At 39.1% G+C, this 20,668-nt stretch overlaps 1 protein-coding gene across 1 annotated transcript; it reads right to left on the reverse strand.

Annotated features, from left to right (window-relative positions):
- Positions 1-32: 32 nt before the first annotated feature.
- INTS13 (integrator complex subunit 13) lies at positions 33-20,369 on the reverse strand. Its single transcript, XM_015868904.2, has 17 exons — positions 20,244-20,369; positions 19,433-19,664; positions 18,031-18,105; positions 15,869-16,071; positions 15,523-15,603; positions 14,145-14,235; positions 12,506-12,634; positions 10,923-11,007; positions 8,084-8,173; positions 7,739-7,828; positions 5,686-5,864; positions 4,732-4,902; positions 4,174-4,328; positions 2,983-3,213; positions 1,786-1,925; positions 941-1,076; positions 33-718 (listed from the first exon to the last, which is right to left on the reverse strand). The coding sequence occupies exons 2-17, from the start codon at positions 19,655-19,657 to the stop codon at positions 679-681; spliced, it is 2,121 nt and encodes a 706-aa protein (XP_015724390.1). The 5' UTR covers positions 19,658-19,664; positions 20,244-20,369; the 3' UTR covers positions 33-678.
- Between the last annotated feature and the right edge of the window lie 299 nt (positions 20,370-20,668).

Consider the following 20,668-nt stretch of genomic DNA (forward strand, 5'->3'; position numbering starts at 1 on the left):
GTTTGGAGGTTACATTCCATCAAAAAAACATGTAATGGTTAGCAAAAATTTTATTTCAATTTTGTTTAAAAACACTTAATTCCAGCACAACAACCTGAAAGGTTTTGCTTTCTAAAGTTCACTCCTAACAAATTTTAAAAAGTTCTTAAGCCAACACTTTGTCTTTAAAAGCACTCACGCCCCCCACCCCACCACTTGCATGAAAACCAAGACTGACACATTGACAAGGTATTCAGTGTGCGGTCTTTTCAATAACTCTGGATGCCTGAGAAGTTTCCTATAAATAAAACCATTAATGAACTGAAATTAACAGTATCTGTTATTTATCAATTGAAACTGAAGCTCTTCAAACGGTCAGTCATTGCTGTATTAAATACTGATGGAAAAAGACTTCAAATTCAGACCAACATGTTTGACAATTTCATTTAGTCCTTGGCAGCAGAGGTTTTCTTCATTCTAAAAGTCGACTGTACAGTACTTCAGGACAGGCTCTATTTGCACACCATTCAGTGTGATACGTGGATTTTACAGTTCATAGAAAAATAGAAATACAAAAAACTGAAAACAAATCAGAATTAAACAACTGTACTAAACGGTACCAATTTCAACTCCATCATCACGGTGCTCTGTTTTTTATTTCCCCCCTGTGCAATTTGGCCAAATTCTGTTTGAAGAAAATCACTGCCGTCCAGTTTTTCCATTCTCTGTCGTTTCCATTCTGAAATGGCAAAAGACAACTGGTAAGAATCAACGTTGTTAATACAATTGACAGACCAAGAAAGAAATGAAATTAAGTTTTTTATTTGCAATTTTGGTTTTGTAAATTTTGCATATTTTAATCCTCAGAAGTGTAATCAGTCCTTCTAATGCAAATAAGCTATTAATCCATATTGCATTTGACTATTGCTTGAGTAGTAGTGATACATTTATTGATACAAACCCATTTTCTTCTTTCAGATGTTGATACAGCTCAGCTTTATTGTTGACAGAGTTCAAACGACCAATAAATTCTTGGTGTTTCCTAGAATTGGCGGTATTAATCCTGTTGCTCCATAAAGACAGCAAGGACATTGGCCCTAAAATTGCATGCAAAAACAGGCAAAATCTGTAATTAAATGACTTATAACAAAGTGATTTATTTCTGTATTCCTAAAACATTATAAAGTTTTAGAAGAAATTACAGACATGGTAGTACAGCACTAATATTATAAAGCCTGATTGGCCTCTTACACTTGTAATATAGACTACACATAAGTACAACATAAATAGAGTTACAACAGTTGAGTTGCTGCTTTATAGGAGGTTGACTTTGCTTCACAAGCAAAATCATAACACCAAGTCAGCCATTATGACAGACACCAGCAGCTCAACAAGGAAAAGAAGCCAGTGAAAAATGTCCCTTTTAACAACCAGACTGTTCAGCATGTCTACATCCATTAGTCAGCAAGAGACAGCTGATACTGATACCCACTCTTAAATAACATTTCTGTCAGAGTAGCTCAGCTAGCACCAGCAGAAAACCGTTCTTGTCTCTTGTCAATCCAATTGCCTATCTGTAGGTTGACCCAGTGTCTCGGTGTCTTTCTTTTGACACTGTCTTGTTAAGGTTAACACATATTTACCAAGAGCTTCTCAGCATTATTTAAAAAATTCTCTTCACACTAATTCAGCTTTTACTCCAAGATCTGCCTTATTACTTCAAGGAAAAAAAAAACAAACAAACCAAAACCACACTGATGTACAAATTTTCAAGTGAGAAAATCTGTCACAATCCTTCTGTTTTACCTTTTGCCTTTTCCACTACAGGCATTTCATCCATTGTTATAAGAGGCTTTTTGTTGGGGGGCTCAGGAGAATCAGGGGAATCTTTTATAACTTCTGCTTCCGCTAGTTCTTCTTTTTCACGATCCAAAAGACCTTTTAACCTTTTCGAGAGGGAAGGAAAACAATGAAGGAAGATACAATACAACAGCACCTATTATTTCCTGACATTTCTGTACTCTTCAAGTGACCCACAACCCACATCATGAGAATGATGTTTCTTCTGGCCACTCGTCAAACTGAGAAACTTGGGAAATCCAGCCAAATAATCCTCTGGAAGACTTCAAGACCTTAAAATATATTTTCATTTCCTTTTAAACATTTACATCATACTCACTGAGGTAGCCTTTAAAATATACAGAATGCCATAATTTTTTTATTTTTTTTTTTTAATATGATCAAGGTTTATATTCTATATCAAATTGCTTTAATCTCAGCCCTTGCTTTGTTTCACCTGTCAAAGCAAAAGTAGCTGTAGAAATGGATTTGATTGTATGCAAGAAGGCAAGACAATCATCAACACAGTAGCAATAACACAGGTCAAAGCGTCCACCCTCCTAAGCAATCCTAGCATGTACAAAACTACGTATTCAAAAAAGCTTAGTAATGCAAAGTGTTTTGGACCTCCTTAGCATAATTAGTTTGAAAGAAGAAAACCAGATCCTTAACCTGCTACAGAAGTTAGGATAATTAACATGAATTATAAACTGTAGGTGCAAGGACACTCGTCCTTGATGTTCAACCAAAGAGACCAGCCAAAATAACTTGGATATACCCAAATGATTACAGTTCAACTGACTGAAAAAATGTGACTAGACAGTTGATTTCATGTTCTAATATTCCTACAGTACACGAAGTGTTGTAGTTATAAAGTAGTGTAAAGCCCTGCTAAATTGTCAGCAACTTGTCCAAGAACCATATTTGTAAAATATTTTTACTTAGCACATCTGATAAGCAGGCACTATTAATAACATAAATGTTTTTCCAGGTTATTAAAGGCAAATGACAAAAAAAAAAAAATAGTGATCTACAATCACTGCTCATGCTTTTAACCGTGGCTTACCAACAAATTAAATTAAAACCATTTTACAGCAGTTCTCTTGAAGACAATAATTATAAGAGTCATTACATAATAGTCTTATATTACTTCAGAAAATGTACCTTTCTGATTCTTGCCATGGCTTATCTGGTTCATAGTCCTTTCCTGACTTCTCTGACTTGTCTTCTTTATCTTCTCTCTTTCTGCCTCGTTTCTTGCGTTCTTCTTCTTCTGGGGGTTTGCTTCTGCAAGCCATCAAACACTCTAAGACCCGCTGGTGCTTATCAGAGTTACCAATGTGCGCTCGTACAAGAGTCTCCAGTTCATTCCACATAATCCGATACTGTTCATCCCTAAGCAACGGTAGGAAAAGCAGAACTGTATGCAGGATAATCTAAATCATTAACCTACTGAATAGCTAAACTAAATATCTTTATTTCTGTGTCACATTTTGATATATTTTTTTTTGTTTATCCCCCGAGCTCTCTCCTTCATTTGAAGGTCTATCCACACCTTAAATTGTTCCATCCTTGAAATTCACAGAATCACATCACATGAACTTTCTCAATTAACATTCAGAAATCAGTTTAAGTTGAAGCATAAATACTGATGTCAAAGACAGCAAATTCTTAACTTCCACGAGATCTCATAATTCCATCAACTGTTTGCTAGCCAGCAAGTTGAGCAATATTATGATATGCTGAAGGCCACTCAAGTACTGAAACACCTATGATTTATTTAAATCTTTGCATAAAAACAAAAATTAGGAGTCTTATATTGGTTGGCTGTAAATAATTTCCAGATGCCTGGGAAACTGTTGTAGATTAATTTCTTTCCAGTTAATTCTTGGAAAGACAACACATCTGTATTGTCAACGTTGGAACAACAGATAAATGGATACCCTATGCAGATTTTAAAAGGAGCATCCTTTATTTTAAGTAATGGTTTCAAGGCTATTTGAGTATTTTAATAATTCAATTTTATACTGCTGTTTGCTTACAATATTAAGTTCCCATTTTTAATCACTTGGCATTATCTTTTTCTCCCATAGCTTGCATCACCTTTTTCAATGGTTACTTTCAGATTCACATTTAACATACAAACTTTCAGCAATAAAATAACTTCTGTTTCCTAACATTCAGCACAATCACTGCCCCTAAATGGTGTTAGCAAAGCATCTGCAGCATTTGCATATCAATTTCTATACTCTATATTACCTTTGGCCACACTTTATTAAAAAAGACGTAGGAGACCAATATAAATGATATATTACTGAGAAACATGCAACAACAACAAAAATACTGGTATTTAACCTCTTAGGGCCCTTTCCTCTGGTACCAACTGTTGAAATTGGCAGTGGATCATTTTTCCTCTCCATATCTACCAAATTGTATATTGTTTTTTGACAATTCAATACATCCTCATCTGTCATTGCTTCTTTCACAATCACACTGGCTAATGGCACTACCTGCAATACAAAACATAAGTTAAGAATAGGAAGTCAACATATTGCAGGAAACTAGCAGGAAGAGGAAAAAGAAGTCTGAGTAACCACGGAACAACACACAACAAAAATACTACATTCTCTCCTGAATTTAATAGTAACACTGAGTTATAACCACGTGCATGCTATGCTGTCTTCACCCATAACAACTCAGCAGCCCCATAGCTAAGTCAGTTTCAAGTACAACACTCAATTTAGATTAAACAGTTACAATCTACTGACGTTAATTACTGAAGTTTAAAATCAAATATTGAAGTAAACTCATTTTGTGACAAATGACTTATCATGCAGTTAGCACTTCCATCAAGTAGCAAATTCAGACTTACTCTAGAGCAGAAGAAAAGGTTACACACCCAAAATTACTTACAGCTTGCATATTGAAGATGGTAGTCTGAGAAATAATCATAGGCCAGTAACGAGTATGTTTCTCTAATTGATCTTTTGCACGTTCCAATGGAATTTCTAGACTTCCATCGATCTTATATCTGGGTTCTAGAAAAGGAGTTAATCGGTTTTCCCTCATAAATTCACCAAAATCCTAATGATAACCAAACAAAATAAAGTTAGGAATTTCTCTAACAAAGTAACTTTCACTGAATGGGTGAAACAGCATAGTCTTGCCTATCATTAACTACACACCACCATCATTAAACCTGACTCCAACACCCAGAGCCCTGTTTCTAGCTTTCAAATTTGCAACATTCTTTGAGGCAAACATAGAAATTCATAATAACAGGGGTTAAAAACCGACATGAAGTTTTAAACGAGAACATCTTCTGGACTTAGAAGGTATTTTGTGTGTGGTAAGCAGCTTTACTATGGTGGCTGGAAGTAACTCCTGCTTACATACAGTAGGTGCAAAGGAAGTGTTAAAAAAAAAAAAAGCCAGTTCACTGTCTGTTCTATAACCAGAGTTCAAAGCTGACAACTTCATCTTTCCTACCTATTTCACAATGCATTCACGCACAATCAAGCCTTCCAACAATGACCATGATACAGTTCTACATGTACCCAGCCCATACTAAAACCTTGCCAGGAAAACGCCATTTCAGAATTAAAACTAAGATTAGATATGGATAGTGCATAAGGCAGCAAGTGTTTCCTCAGCATGGAAAGGGTTCTATGAAGCACACATGACAATAAACAGATGTTCTACTTTGTACTAAATATACATCAATGTATACAAAGAAAATCAGACTATGATGTCATGTAAACCACCCCAAATCTCCAAAACACGCACTGGAATTTCCGATACACAACACCCATTGCACTACATCTCTTGTTATCAATGTGAAAATGAACTAAAACATAAAAGTCTTACTGTAATCCGGTAGTCAGTAACTCTCCCACCGCAACCTTCACTAATTGATGGGGGATCTTCTAGAATTGATCGTGAGCTGCTTAATACGTGCAGAAAAATTTCTCCTCCATGGCTGCTGAGCATGTGACTGATTACTTTAGAGCCAGACTTGCGTGGCTGTTCCAACAAAACAGAACGACCTGTTGGAAGCGAGATCAGTTGTTTACTCTATTTCCCTAAACAATACACTAAGCTTTTAAATCTTACACAGAACAGCTGAAAGCCCCTTCCCCCTCTCCTGGGAACACATTACTGCTTCATAAGCAGGACATTATTCCTAGGAAAAATAAGCATTTAGACATTCATATGGTATGCTGACTTAAAAATAACAAGCCATTCATACGCAAAGATGATGTTGTATACTTAACCATTATCTTGCTCTAGGCAGAAACTCATTAATAGCACCTTCTACAAAGAAACAGCATAACCCACTCAAGAGGTAACCACTTAGACTATTTTTAGTACTTAAAACAGGCACAACTTCCCAAACATACAAAGCTTTCTGACTTACTTTCATTATAATACATTAAACAAAGAGGTGTAACCTCCAAACAGCTTGTTACAAGGAAGCAGGAACAGAAGACCAGAAGGGAGTAGTTATTTAAAATATACTATCAGTTTGAGTTCTAACCATTCTTATTAACCAAAGTAGTTTTCCAGTACAGAATCTTTAGAAAAAAAATACACAGAATAACTTCCCTGGGAAAAAAGAAAACAACACAACAACATCCCGTTAAAAGGATGTTTGTAATGCAGCCTTTTTTTGCTTACTGTAAAGAAACGCATACAATTAAAGCTGACTACATACCTCTGGCATTATGATGAAGGCACAATCGCCTACTGAAACAAACATTTCCTACTAAACATAATATAACATATTCTACATTTGGATTCAGTAAAGGACTTTCCGAATTCAATATCTGCTCTCTATCTCTTTCCTCTCATTTCCAGTTATTCATATGACATGTTAATATATTCAGCATTTTCAGGGTATACTGCAGGCCCTGAGGTCAGTACAGAAAGAGGGCAGGAGGTGCTCCAGGTGCAGAGAAGTTCCCTGCCCATGAGAAGCCCATGGTGCTTAGACTGTCCTTCTGCAGCTCATGGGCACCATGCAGCCCACAGAGGACCCCAAATTGCTGGAGGTGAATATGGTCTGAAGGATGCTGCAGCCTGTGGAGGGTCCCCACAAGAGCAGGCCCTGAGCAGGAGCTAGGGCCTGTGGAAAAGAGCTCCTAGTGGAGCAGGAGGCCATAGTGGGGACCAGTGCAGCCCTGAAGCGTGGGTCCCATGGTACAGAAGCCACATGAACAATGCTTGAAGAGTTGCAACTCATGGAGAGCCCATGCACGTTCCCTGTGCTGGAGCAGGGTTAAGAGTGATCATAAAGGAGCAGCCAAGACTAAGCATTATGGGCTGACTGCAACCTCCAGAATCACAGAATCACAGAATGACCCAGGTTGGAAGGGACCTCAAGGATCATGTAGTTCCAACCCCCTGCCTGGCAGGGCCAGCAGACATACACATTTACTAGATCAGGATGCCCAGAGCCCTGTCCAACCTGGTCTTGAACACCTCCAAGGACGGGGCATCCACAACCTTCCTGGGCAGCCTGTTCCAGGACCTAACCACTCTCCTAGTGAAGAACTTCCCCCTAACATCCAACCTAAATCTTCAACCTCCACCCCCTGTATTAGTCAGGGAGAGAAGGCAAAAGAAGGTGTAAGGAAGTAGGCGCTTTTAGTTCTCACTGCTCTAGTCTGTTAGACAAAAGCAATAAATTACATTTATCTACCTATGAGGAGTCTGTTTTGCCTCTTAAAATAAGGGTGAGAAGATAACTTCAATTGTCTCAACCATGAGTCTTTTCTCATCTGACTTTCCCACCATTCTGTTAAGGGGAACTGAAAGAGCAGCACAGTGGAGCAAAGATTCCTACCAGTGCAAAGCCACCACAGCGTTCCATTTCTACTATTAACAACTTGAAAATAATTAGCCGAGGACACAAACTTACCATTAAGGAGAAAGTTTGTAAGGCATGAAGACGGTCTGCTATTTACATCTACCGGTGAAATTCTGTACGCTCCAGTGCAGTAGTGTAATTCTGAAAAATGAAAGAACAGAAGTTGAACCTACTTCCACACAGAAAAAACAAAAACATCTCATGTAATCAAAGAAGAGGTTGAGGCTGGCATAGTTTCACCACTATTAAAACAAGCTGCAATCAACAGTGACGTAGGCAGAGTAGAAGGTAAAAACATCAACAAGTACTTCCTAGCTTAATTCTTATCAGAACATGAGGAGAACAGCATCCAACACAAGTTAGAATGGCAGCTCTGTAAGATCCCATGTTACCTACCTACACTATTTGTTCGAGGAGTGCACCATTTTAATGTCACAGTTTCTTTAAATGCGCCTTCTCTGCTATTGCCACCGACGTGATTATCACCTGCAACATCGAGTCAGAAGAACGTGCATCATAACATGATCAAACATTGTCTTTGCCTCACAAAAACTCAGCAAAGTATTTCTTGAGTTGTGGTTTTCTTTTTGCAGTAATACTTCACGCTTCCAAATTCAAGGTACAAAATATTTAATAATGTGATCACATACCAGAAGTAATCTAATTAAGCTAGATATTTAACAAGCGAAAGAAATCCCTACTGCATCAATCACAGTACTTAAGCTTCTAAAAAGAAAAATCAACAGCTATTGAGTGTTGTAAAAAGGAAATGCAAGCAAACAAACAGCGTAGATCCAGAGTATGTTCCAAATATTCAGTTCAACACTTAGAAAATTACAGATACAGAGTAGAACAAAACGTAAACAGCCTCTTTTTCTTAAAAAAAAAAAAAAGGAAAAAAAAAAAAAAGCCTAAGACTTCAAAAGCATGCCTGTTTTTCACAGTTGAACCCTTAGCAAGCATTGACAGCCCTTCCTTAAGGATGATTACGGAATCATCAAATTATCAAGGTTGGAAAAGACCTAAATCATCTAGTCCAACCATCACCAATACTTCCAGGCTAAATCATATTCCTCATCACCACATCCAAGCCTTTCTGTAACACCTCATGGTCGGTGACTCCACCACCTCCCTGGGCAGTGCATTCCAATGACTGACTACCCCTTCCGAGAAGTAATACTTCCTAATGTCCAGCCTGAATCTCCCCTGAACGCAGCTTAAAACCATTCCCTCTAGTTCTATCACTGATTACACGAGAGAAGAGGCCAAACCCTGAGAGAAGAGGCCAACCCCCAAGCTTATGTACATACCATATCTCAGCCTAAAATGAAACTGATCTCAAGGCACATTTGACAATCTGGGCTTTTGAGGGAAAATAAAATTCAGTCTCATTACCCAGCATCTTGGTTATGTCAAATTTAATGGTTTTATTATTTATTTACTACAGGCCACAGGTGTTTTATCACTACAAATATTTTTGTATAACATCACACCGACAACTGGTCTGGTAGACAGCATCTGAAGGCATTAAAGCAGATACTATGTAATTTATTGTTCTAGGTATTGATAAATAGTCAAAATATCACGCTTGAATCCAAAATAATCTGAAAAGAATTGGATACATACATCCACATTCTACGCAGTATGTTAGGATTTAGTCTAAGACTCTACGTAGGAACTCCCCTCTGATTTCATACCATAAAGATTTCCTCACAAAATCTTTGTTTGATCTGCATACTAATCAGCTGCAGAAGAGGCTTTTTTAATGTCTAAGAGTTCCATTAAAAATAATTGGAATTCTTTTGGAAAGATCTCTCATAGATTAAGTTTTGCCTCGACACCAATTTCCTAGCAACTTTGATAAGAAATAATATCTAATTAAATAACCAAATTGCCCCATTCCTAGTACTTAGTACTGTTAGAAGATGGATTTTAAAATAAACAAATAAATAAAAGAACAAAAACTGACAAGATCTGATGAAAACAAACTGAAAGTGCATTGCGCCAGGAGTCTGGCTTTGGCTTCCACTAGCAGGCTTATTCCCTGAGCCCCGAGGTTTCACATAAGCATTCCTGAGCCTCAGCCTTAAAGCTCTGTACTTTCAACATGCATAATAAGTTCAAGTCAACCAGAATTCAGTATTGTAACATCCGATTCCTTCTCCTCCCCCAAGTCTTTAATCATAAACTTAACTAAAACAAAGAAACTAAAAGAACAGTAATTATAAATGAGATGCATTCTGTTCTGGAGGCAATGGTAGTCCTCCTAAGAGCAGAGGGGAAAGAGAAGTTCCCCAAAGCAGCTACTTACACACCAAATGTTTTCAAATCTAAGAAGAGAAATACCCACTACTTCTTAAATAACAAGCAGATAATTCACCTGTTGAAATACTATACTTCTAAAACATTAAGCCATCACCTTCTTAGTATGCTTCAAAGCCATATAACTGAATAGTAAGAAACATCTATAATCAGTAACTAAATACATGTATTTTACACATACGACAAGTCAGGCTAAGATTTCTTGTGACTCAGTGCCAATTAAAAGAAGTTACGAACTATGCTGAGAAATGAGAAAACAAAGCCTAAAAAAACATCAAATGAGACTTTAGCATTTCAGAAGAGGCACGTAATAAGTATTCCACCAAACACTGGTAGACAGGGCATTTTCAGTTGCTTGCTAAGTACCACCAATACAGAAACATTTTACCTCATTTTATACTTTAACAAAATGTTCTATCAACCACCTTCTGCAAAATTGTCCCCCCTATCCCCCACATTTACAAATAAAGTATCTTCTTAACTCCAATAATTTTAAGGTCTGAAACTTGCATCAGTTCGAAGCTCATAACCCCTACTTGTTAATCACAGAATCACACAGAATCACAGAATGAGCCGGGTTGGAAGGGACCTCAAGGATCATGTAGTTCCAACCCCCCTGCCTGGCAGGGCCACCAAACATACACCTTTACTAGATCAGGTTGCCCAGGGCCCCGTCCAACCTGGTCTTGAACACCTCCAAGGACGGGGCATCCACAACCTCCCTGGGCAGCCTGTTCCAGGGCCTAACCACTCTCCTAGTGAAGAACTTCCCCCTAACATCCAACCTAAATCTTCCCTCTTTTAACTTAAAACCATTTCCCCTAGTCCTGCTATTATCAGCCCTTTCAAAGAGTTTACTCCTTCTAGCATGCTAATGATTGAATCAACAACATTTCGAATTATTTCTACTTACCACTCTTTAAAAAGTCAACATGTGCTTCTTTGTGATGAAGAAGCTCCACATCATAGTTGGCTGATGTGTTAGCATGTTGTTCTTCCTTTAAAAGAGACAGGTAAAAACAATGTATACAATTATTTCCAAGCAGCAATGACTATGTTTATTTATAAATTATTTTGATGATTTGACATTTAGCTCTTACATCACAGGAAAACAAGTCTCCCAAGTGCATCAGACAACAATGGGATTGAAATATTGAGGAAGCTGTTCTCTGATCTATTTAAAGATGCAGCCTTCTCTTTCCTTACAGGGTTTGAAAAAGGACTAAACTTTCTTAACATAAGTGTCATGACAGTGTACATAGTGGAAGTTGTAGACTTAAAATAGCTGTAACTAAGTTTGCTTAAACTAATAACATTTAGGAAGCCTCACAAGAATCTCGGCCAAAAAAAGACTTTGAACGTATCATCATTGTCTTACACTTCAGATGCATGGAAAACAGTACTTTCAACTTCAAGTTGATGATCACTGCATCTTTAAACAGCAGCAACAGATCAGCAAAAATGAAAGAGTAATCCCACTAATTTATTCCAAGTTAAAAAACACAAACAAGGAACTCAACATAGTCTATTACTATAAGGACAAAGATAGAAGGGAGAGGCATACCAGCAGCACACAGGTCAGACTACAGACAAGGTATTTGCAAGCCTGGAAGTCACGTTCATATGAGGATCTAAGTCAAAGTTTATTAAAAATGGAATTAAATGTCACGAGACATCAATGTTTTAACTTATTAGATCCATATCAAATTGCTATTTTTGAAAGACATTCATAGAAAATTGCTCTTTTTCAAAGAACGCAGTAAGAATTAACAATATTACAGCCTTCAATTGTTTTTAAAAATAAAAAAGTTCATCTGCCCTTATCCTTCAAATACTTCGGATCAGGCAGAAAGAATTGAAAATTACTCTAAACTTAATTATTAAATACTTAATTGTTCTGATTTCCCTCCCCGCAGTGATAAGAAATAAACAGGAACATAAACAACTTAGTCCAGATCATTAAATTTAATAGCTTCCTCAAATAGATTATATCCCATCCTTGTTTTTCTGTTTTATAGACATTCAGAATGGAAAACCTGGAGCCAAAAACCAGCTGTTAGTTACAAACACCTTTATTTTGAGTGGGACGACGAGACAGAGGAAAGAGTTACTATGCCACTAAAATGCACGAGGGTCAAGAATATCTAATAACACAACTAGAAAAAAACAAGAGAATCACAAAGTAATTTAAGGCAAGTAAGATTATATTTATATGACATAATACAGACAGAACTGAAACAACACTTGTATTGCTACATCAACAATAGAGATCCAGCAATACATTTTGTTCTGTGATCCTTCTTTACATTCTTCCCTTACTTCACTTTTACTAACCTGGTCACAAACATTAAATGTGGGCTAATAAAAAAAAAAAAAAAAGAAACAAAAATGATATGGAGAGAAAAACAATGTAAAAAAAATCATTTAAATAAAAAAAAAAAAGAAAATAAATTTAGAAGCAATTCAGCTAGCTAACGAAGCAACAGACAATATTACCTTCATAGGAATGTTGGTTATTGTGGTTGAAGCCAGATCAAAGTGTTGTTGTACCAAAACATTCAGTTTTGTAGCTAAATGGCGCCCTGCACGGACACTGTGCACTTCACTGGTTAAAACAGGTGAAAGCTAAAATAAATTGACAGAAAACACACAGTGTTAAAAAACACACAGTGTTAATGGATTGGACTCCAGCATCACAGAATAATATAAAACACTTGAAACACTAAACTCAGAACATTTATACTATTAAATTCAATCAGAAAGAAAACCATCAAGGAAAGTTACAAAGGGAAAAATTGCTTCTTTTTCAGAATTCTGCAGATTGTGTCAGTCGCTACAGTTGCAGTTTCTGCCACATGTCCTGAAGTCAAAAGCATGCTATGATCTCTGACGCATTAATTGTTAACAGGGAGAATACCAGGACATAGGAAAAGAACCCTCTTCTCAGGTCTAGTGTTGCCCTCTTTTACCCACTGAGTAACAGGTGCAAAGCTCTTTCTAACTATCTGCACATTAAACAAAACACAAGCTGTACGTTGTATTTGATTTTCCAAATAATGACACTGCTCATTTTTAAGCCTAAAACCAATGATTGTCTCATAAAGGAAAAACATAATCATTTATACAGTCATGCTTTAAGAAGATAAAGCAAAACTAGTGAGTATTTCTGCACAATATCTCAGAACAGTAGCTGCATTCCTTTTCACTTGTGAAGTAGGATGTAAGACGAGATGCCCTTTGTGTTAAGGCCAAGGCATCTTCCTTGCACTCTTCCTGTATCAGTACATTATTCTTAGCAGAGCAGCCTGAATGTCAGCACAATACACTACAAAATCATTTGCATGTGTTTGTATACAAGTTCATACAGCACACATTTTTGCTACAACTGAAACGTTCACATAAAATGATGCATATAAGAAATGATTCTATCTTTTTATGTTATGATTTTTCATGTTTCCGTAGTGTACTTTAAAGATGCGATGACCTTCAAACATTCCGTATTCCTATGACATATTACCCCTTCCTTTGGAAGCAGACATGCTTTCTAAGGCTTTTCACCATAAAGGCATTCTGTTGGCTAGCACTTGACCACACACATCAAAGCATCATTTCAGTGTCATGAGAAAAATAATTCAATAGTTAAAAATCATAATGCATCAGCTTGAATAACGTGGAACACTGTGCTGAGCAATACCACTGTAATTTAACATGTTAAACTATGCTTGCTGCTGGCTAGCAAGTCAAACAGGCCAACTACAGAACAGTTATTCTACTCATCCATCCCACATACAAATAGTTGGTGGCTTTCCATTCAATTCCTTCTCAAAAGAGAAATCAAAGCAAACATTCTCTCATGCTACATTCACACATGCACACAAAAAAAGCATGAATTACTACTGCAAGAAACGTAAGAAATTAAAAATATGATGCCATATTTGCTTGCACACTGTAAAAGAGAACATGCAGTTCAGATGGCAATATGCAAGCTGTCAGCTTCTCAAAGAACTGCCACCTGTATTTTTTACATTCCCTTATCAGGGGCCCAAAACTTTATGGAGGCTTAATTTGAATTGCCTATTGGAGTCTGACACTGTTCCTAATGCTGGGCTACATTTTCTCATTTTAAGACCTTTACCTCTTTCTTAGGACGATCTGAAACAAGGCTGTCTTCACCAACCGGGTACGTGTGGATTAAGACCAATTCACATTTCTGGATCTGCATCAGACTTAAAAAGAAAACATTCTATTTTAACCTACAGAGCAGCAAAAAGTATTTAAAAAGTACCTCACAGAAACTACATGATCTCTGGAGACTCATCTGACCAAAAGAACACAATCCCAGATGGCACAATATACAGTTTCTAGAAGATGCTCTCAGAAACAAAGTTCCATAAAATATATTCAAAAGCATCCTTCAAAGTAAAGTATCAGAATAAGCACTTGTGCATCATTTCTAGCCCTTCAGTTGCAATAGTACTGTGCTACATTTTTACAGCTAAATAAAATAAAACAGATCCTCAACTTGTGTACTATTTACTTTCATCATCTGAAAATGGACACTACAGAGGATTTGTCTCAGCAAGCGTGCCCGCAAGTGTTAACAGGAATTCTGGTGAACACGGGGCTATGCCAATATCATGTCTATCTCCTAACACAGCTGGAAACCTGGAAAGATTGAGACACTCTCTTGCATCCGTTGCTACAGCAATGTATGGAACAGGTTGCTTAGCAAGGTTCTGAATGCCCCCTTCCTGGAAGCGCTCAAGGCCAGGCTGGATGGGGCTCTGAGCAACCTGGTTTAGAGAGAGGTGTCCCTGCCTATAGCAGGGGATTGGAACCAGACTGTCATCAATGTCCTTTCCATCCCCAAACCATTTTATGATAGGTCACCCTTTACAATGGACTTAGCATCTGATTTCCTGGCACTAGTGTCCTTCATACATATACAAAACTGCATTTGCAGCAGCTAAACATAGCTTCTGCTATATAAGTGCCTATGGAGAAATGAAGGACAGAATCTCACGCTACTATATACTTTGCAAGGTAACACACAATTCCTGCACCAAGCAGTTCACTGTTTAATTAGACAAAGCACACAGTAGAAAATTGGCATAAGGAAGGAGATCAAGAGATACCTTTATCCCAAAGGAACATGTCAAGCAACACTAATTCAGAAATTAAATACTACTTTCAAGTCCCTCAGCTATTTCAGTCTAAGAAAAAGGAAAGTGAAACTAATTTGCTGCTTTCAAGCAACAATGCAGATGCACAACTGGTAACTGTGCCTTGTTACAGGACTATAACATCTCGTGTTTTAGATAAAGATAAAAGATAGCAACCTGACAAAATATTGTCCTATGAGAATAAAGAACGATACATCAGCTGAGAACCCTCTATTTCACAGCAGCATTCAAACTACACATCAGAAAAAGGTTTCAGAATTTACATTCGTGTTTCTTAGGGAACATACCGGGCACACATAGGGAAAAACAAACTGTTGAAGGTGTACTCACTGATCTGAATTAGCTGCAAGTTTGTTATGTTCATGAATGGTTTCCTGAACGTAATCCTCAAGCATCCGAACGTGACTGTCACTGGAAAGAAACCAAATTTTATGCAATATTATAAATCCTCTTGATCAGAGCAACAAGCCACTATGTGCTTTTCTATTCAAAGTTAGTTTCCTCCATTGGTTACTGTAGTACATATCCATAAACAAAAGCATTAATAAGGCAAGAAATGCTTTACACTAAGAATATACCTACTTAAAGTATTAACTTATGGCAATCAATGAAATACTTCTAAAAATGTATAAAATCCCATTATTTCTTGCTGGCAGAAGCAAACGATAATACATACCTTTTTGCATTAGTAATACAGATTATTCTTCCTCTATTTCCAACACGTTCCGCGTTCTCCATGAGCATGGTTCGAGCCTCATGTTGGTATTCTGTTATTTTACAAAGTGCTTCAACTGCAGCAACCAGCCCATGAAGTATGCTGCAGCATTCTGGATCCGCACGAGGATTAGGTGGCCCCACGGCTGCTAAGGCTGCCATCAACTGGATAAAGGAATGACTGAAAGTTATTTTTAAGGCATCTGGTAAAGTTTCCAGTTGTGAGAAAAGTTACCATCGTCACTAATTTTATGTTACTTCACATTGTTGGGAGAAAAGCAGAGCAATAGAAGACGTATATATGCTCCCACACTTTGGAAAAACACTGACCCCAGGTTACCCCATGCAGTTGATTTACTATGTGTTAACAAGCCCGTACAATATCCTTTCTCATAGAGAGAATACATAGCCATAATTGCAACTTATATCCAACACCTATAAGAAATTCTTACTTTATCAACTGCAATTCCCTTTCATATTCTAAAAATTTGGAAACCCAGTTGCTTCCTAAAGTAAGTTCTTCAGAGCCCATTAGATATGAGTGAAAGTGAGAATAGAAAATACAAATACTGTTTATATCTTTTACGATTTGCACAAACAAGTGCAAAATTCAAGAAGTATCACTAATCCACAGATGAAATGCATACCCAACTAATTTCTTCATACCATTTATTTTAATATAATTTGATCCTGAAAGCTGCTTGTATTTCTGAACATTGCTGCCTATACAGATCACCCAGCCTCCCAGGCTACTACTTATAATGGTACCATGCAATGATTTCAGACCACGTTGATCCACTAGCATTTTAATTCATAACATAAATACTGAATATAGAATCACTGAATGGCTTGGGTTGGAAGAGACTTTAAAGACCACGAAGTTGTAACCACCCTGCCACAGGAAGGGTTGCCACCCACCAGATACACATCTTTGCTTATGCTGGGGTCCCCAGGCCTGGATGCAGTCGAGACCTCAGGAGGGCAGAGCAGAATGGAGCCATCACCTCCTTTGCTCTGCTGGCCATATCACTTTTGGTGAGGGCCAGGATACAGTTGTTGGCTTTCCTAGCTGCAAGCATGCACTGCTGGCTCCCACCCATCTTTTTTGTCCACCACAGGGCTGCTCTCAAGACAATTCTTCTCCCAGTTTGTACTCATGCCTGGGACAGCTCCAGTCCAGGTGCAACACTTGCATTTGGCCTTTTTAAGCCTTGTGCCTTAATACAGCTTCCAGAACGGGCTGCTCCACGATCTTTCCACGCACACAAGTGAGGCTCACTTCTCTAGTGAGTGACAAACAGGTGCCTCGGTGCTTCTCAACAAGAAGTCCCAGTTACTTACACCCTTCACCTTACACAGGTATAATAAAGACCAACTTAATGTGACTGTCCCTTCCTGGGCCTTGATTGTTACCCACATCCACTCTTATTTTCAGCCCCAGAGCTGCATGTCTGTTACACAGGTAGATTTCAAGAGCAAAGGGCAGACTTCTCTTGCTCCGAGCAGAGGAGAGGCTGCTGTATCCACTATCTTGCATTTTATTGGAATCTATCTCCTCAAGGCTGAAAGCCAGGTTAGTTTCTTTCCCTCACAGGGACTTAAGACAGCGCTGTCAGTCTGCCTGCAACACTGCACAGTACGACATCACCCTCTCTCATATTTCTGGATATTGCACTGCCTGATGATTTTCCTCATTCAATCTAGACACCTGATTGAGTAAGTAGTTCATTGAGCTGGGCATACTGGGAACCCCTTCCCCCCCAACCCTCAGTCCCTTGGGGGATGCAGGAGCTTCCCACAACCAAAACCCTGGGCAGCTATCTTTGTACCTATGGAGGGCGCCCATTGCTGCTCCCAGCCCTGCCCCTCAGCGTCTCCCACACAAGCTGGCAGCCCCTGCCTGTTCTCATCTCACCCTGGGGACTCCCCATTTGCAGGACCTGAAGAGTGGGTGAAGACCCCACCCTGCCTCCACCCATTCATTTCCTGCTGTGCTGCAGAACATGCCTGCACGGGAGTTAATCACCTTGGAGCAACTAGTAACACATCACAATTTATCCTGTAAATATACTAAACATTCATTATATATATATATATATATATATATATATATACAACAAATACCTCTTGCAAGTTCTGGTCTTCTTGGGTCCAAGAATTCAAAACATGAGCTCCAGAATCACTCACAATGAAATTAACCTAAAAGTATATTAAAAGTTCACGTCAGATAATAGTTAAGACCATGGATTATGGTTACATCTCCAGCTCTATACTGACAAGGACTACACCTCCTCCTTCAGACTGATACCCAGCAGATGTTTGCAATTACAAGCCAAACTAAAAATAAGACATACACAAAAAGCACTCAGTCCTGCCACATTTATATTACTTTGAGACTAAATGATCAGCAACTTCTTATTCAAACATTTACTTTTAAGCTATCAAATCAACCTTGATACTGAGTTAGTATTTCAGGCTATTATGAAGTTTTAATAAATAGGTAATATTTTCAGTAGAAAAATCTACCGCAAAGCCCAAATACTGCAGTACAGCAAGCTGTTCTCCAGATGTCACAATAGATTACAAGGTAAATACCCAGCAAGATCTACTCCATGTCAGACAGCAAAACACATTGTAAAGTCAGCAGAAACAGTCAAGAGGAAGAACATCTTCCATCTCAATTTCTGGATCTTACAGCACACAGGCTTCAGATTAGTTAAAAGATATACACCAACAGAGAATATACTTGATGCAATCCCACGGTGAGACAAGACTGCAGTTTAAATTAAGTATATGCTGCCTAAGAGCCAGGACACGCAATCCGCCAAAGCAGTGAGGCTGACATATCAAAGCACTGAACTTCCAGCAGCATTGGTTAGTGTCAAGCAAAGCCCTTCTGCTTTCTGAAACGGGCTGTTGGTTGCCATTACTTTGCAGTAATATCATCGTCACAACTTTTTTTTCCCCCACATTTCTTAAGGTGATCAGCCCCAGGAAATTTCCTAAGAGTTTACCCAATAATATGACAGCATCAAGAACCAGAGGTTAGTGACAGAGCCACCAGGTATTTCTGCTTCTAAAGAGCAGCTCTGAACCCTCTTACCTTTTCAGACCTGCCCTTAGACAGATATCCCACCTATTCAAACCTGCCCTTAGAGAGATATCCTACCGATGCCTATTCCCATCCAATTCCTTTGGAGTTGGCATTGAACACCCTGAAGTGCTGCCACGTCTACATATTTAGAACCAGAGTATGATATGCAGCAAGTCCCCCCTCAAGTTTTGTGAGCGTGTTACCTTAAAGCACGTCTCACGTTCTGCACAAAACAAAGGCCCCCAAAATTAACATCTAATGGGACTCTGACGCTATTTAAAGAAATTTTACAAACTCACTGTATCAACAATATTAATACACTCATATAATAAATCAGACTTAGCCTTATAACAACAGCAAGCAGCATTAAAAGCTTTATAAAAACATCAATGTACCCATTACGTATCATGTAGAATTTGTCGAAAAACTTACCAGTTTCTTGAAAGGAAAAATGTCATACATTATTCTGCAGTACTCCATAGATGATTCCACTGAACAGGTCCATAGTGACTTCGATATAGGTGCTAGAGGTATGATTCCTTGGGTCCGATTCTTCACTAACATGTCAAATTCAACATGCTGTCTGCAGGATTCTGCCATATACGGGCAGTGATCCACAACAAAAACAGTTTTATGAGACTCAGAGAAGATTTTCATTTTCTTCCTAAAACAGATATTACAGTTAGAAAAAAAAACAATGTAGGAGACAAACGTATCACTGAATTACTGCAGGGTTCATAGAGCACTAAAACATTTGACTAGAACACTTGAGTTCTGAAGGGGTTATCTCAAACTATTTAGATTATACATTGTATCCAATAGGTGTAGCAACATCCTATTAGGCTTCAGGACGCACTACAGAGACTATTCACATAAAAATATCTTAGCCCTTATATTTAGCTTTCTAGATGCATAATCATTTCTTTGTCCCCTAGGAGGAAAGATACAGAAAGTACGAACACATACAGTTGAGAATTAATAACACACTGCATTACCTTCCTCCCTCCTGTGATTAAAAGCTACATTTAAGCAAAAATCGTACTGCTAGCTAGAGCTTTCCTACTAAAGGTAACATGAAAAAGACACACACGATTAGACCACACGGGCTGTGACAGTATTGAGGCTCTCAGGTCAACTTCCAGCCTTTGCTTTACACTTCTCAGTCAGAAAAAAGGAAAGGAGAAGCACACGAGAAAGACGATGAGGGCACAGGGGGATGGGGGGCGCGGGCGGCGTCTCTTACTTGGGCCGGCTCCTGCGTTGCTGCAGCAGTCCCGGGCCTCCTCCGCGCCGTGCCCGTGCCCTGCCGCGGGCTCGCTCCGGTGAGGAGGGGTAGGCCCCGCGGGGCGCCCTAGAGAGGGCCGGGCGCGGTCGCCTTCGGCCGGGCGTCCTCCATGCCCCTCCGCTCGCTTCCTCGGCCGGCTCGGCGGGGAGCGCAGGGCCCGGCTCCGGTCTCCGCGCCCGACGCCCGCGGGGGTGGGAGAAGCGGCCGCAGCCCCCCCCGCTCCGCCCACCCCTGAGGCCGCGAGACCCCCGCGCGGCCACTTACGCCGCTGGAGTAACGGCTCCCCCAGCGCTGGCAGGGGGAGCGCCTCTCCCCTCACCTCCCCTCAGCCCTCCACTCCCCGCCGGCCCCGCCAGCCAGCAGGGCCCCGGCGGCGAGCCGGG

Source organism: Coturnix japonica, chromosome 1 (genome assembly GCF_001577835.2).
Source record: "Coturnix japonica isolate 7356 chromosome 1, Coturnix japonica 2.1, whole genome shotgun sequence".
In the NCBI taxonomy this organism is placed as follows: domain Eukaryota; kingdom Metazoa; phylum Chordata; class Aves; order Galliformes; family Phasianidae; genus Coturnix; species Coturnix japonica.

Excerpts from the sequence above, each read along its gene's own strand:
- INTS13 (XM_015868904.2), bottom strand. The coding sequence starts at position 19,657 with ATGAAAATCTTCTCTGAGTCTCATAAAACTGTTTTTGTTGTGGATCAC. Across the intron at positions 15,604-15,868 it reads TGTATTACTAATGCAAAAAG|TGACAGTCACGTTCGGATGC; the intron begins GTATGTATTATC and ends GTTTCTTTCCAG. Across the intron at positions 5,865-7,738 it reads TACAAACTTTCTCCTTAATG|GTCGTTCTGTTTTGTTGGAA; the intron begins GTAAGTTTGTGT and ends CGCTTCCAACAG.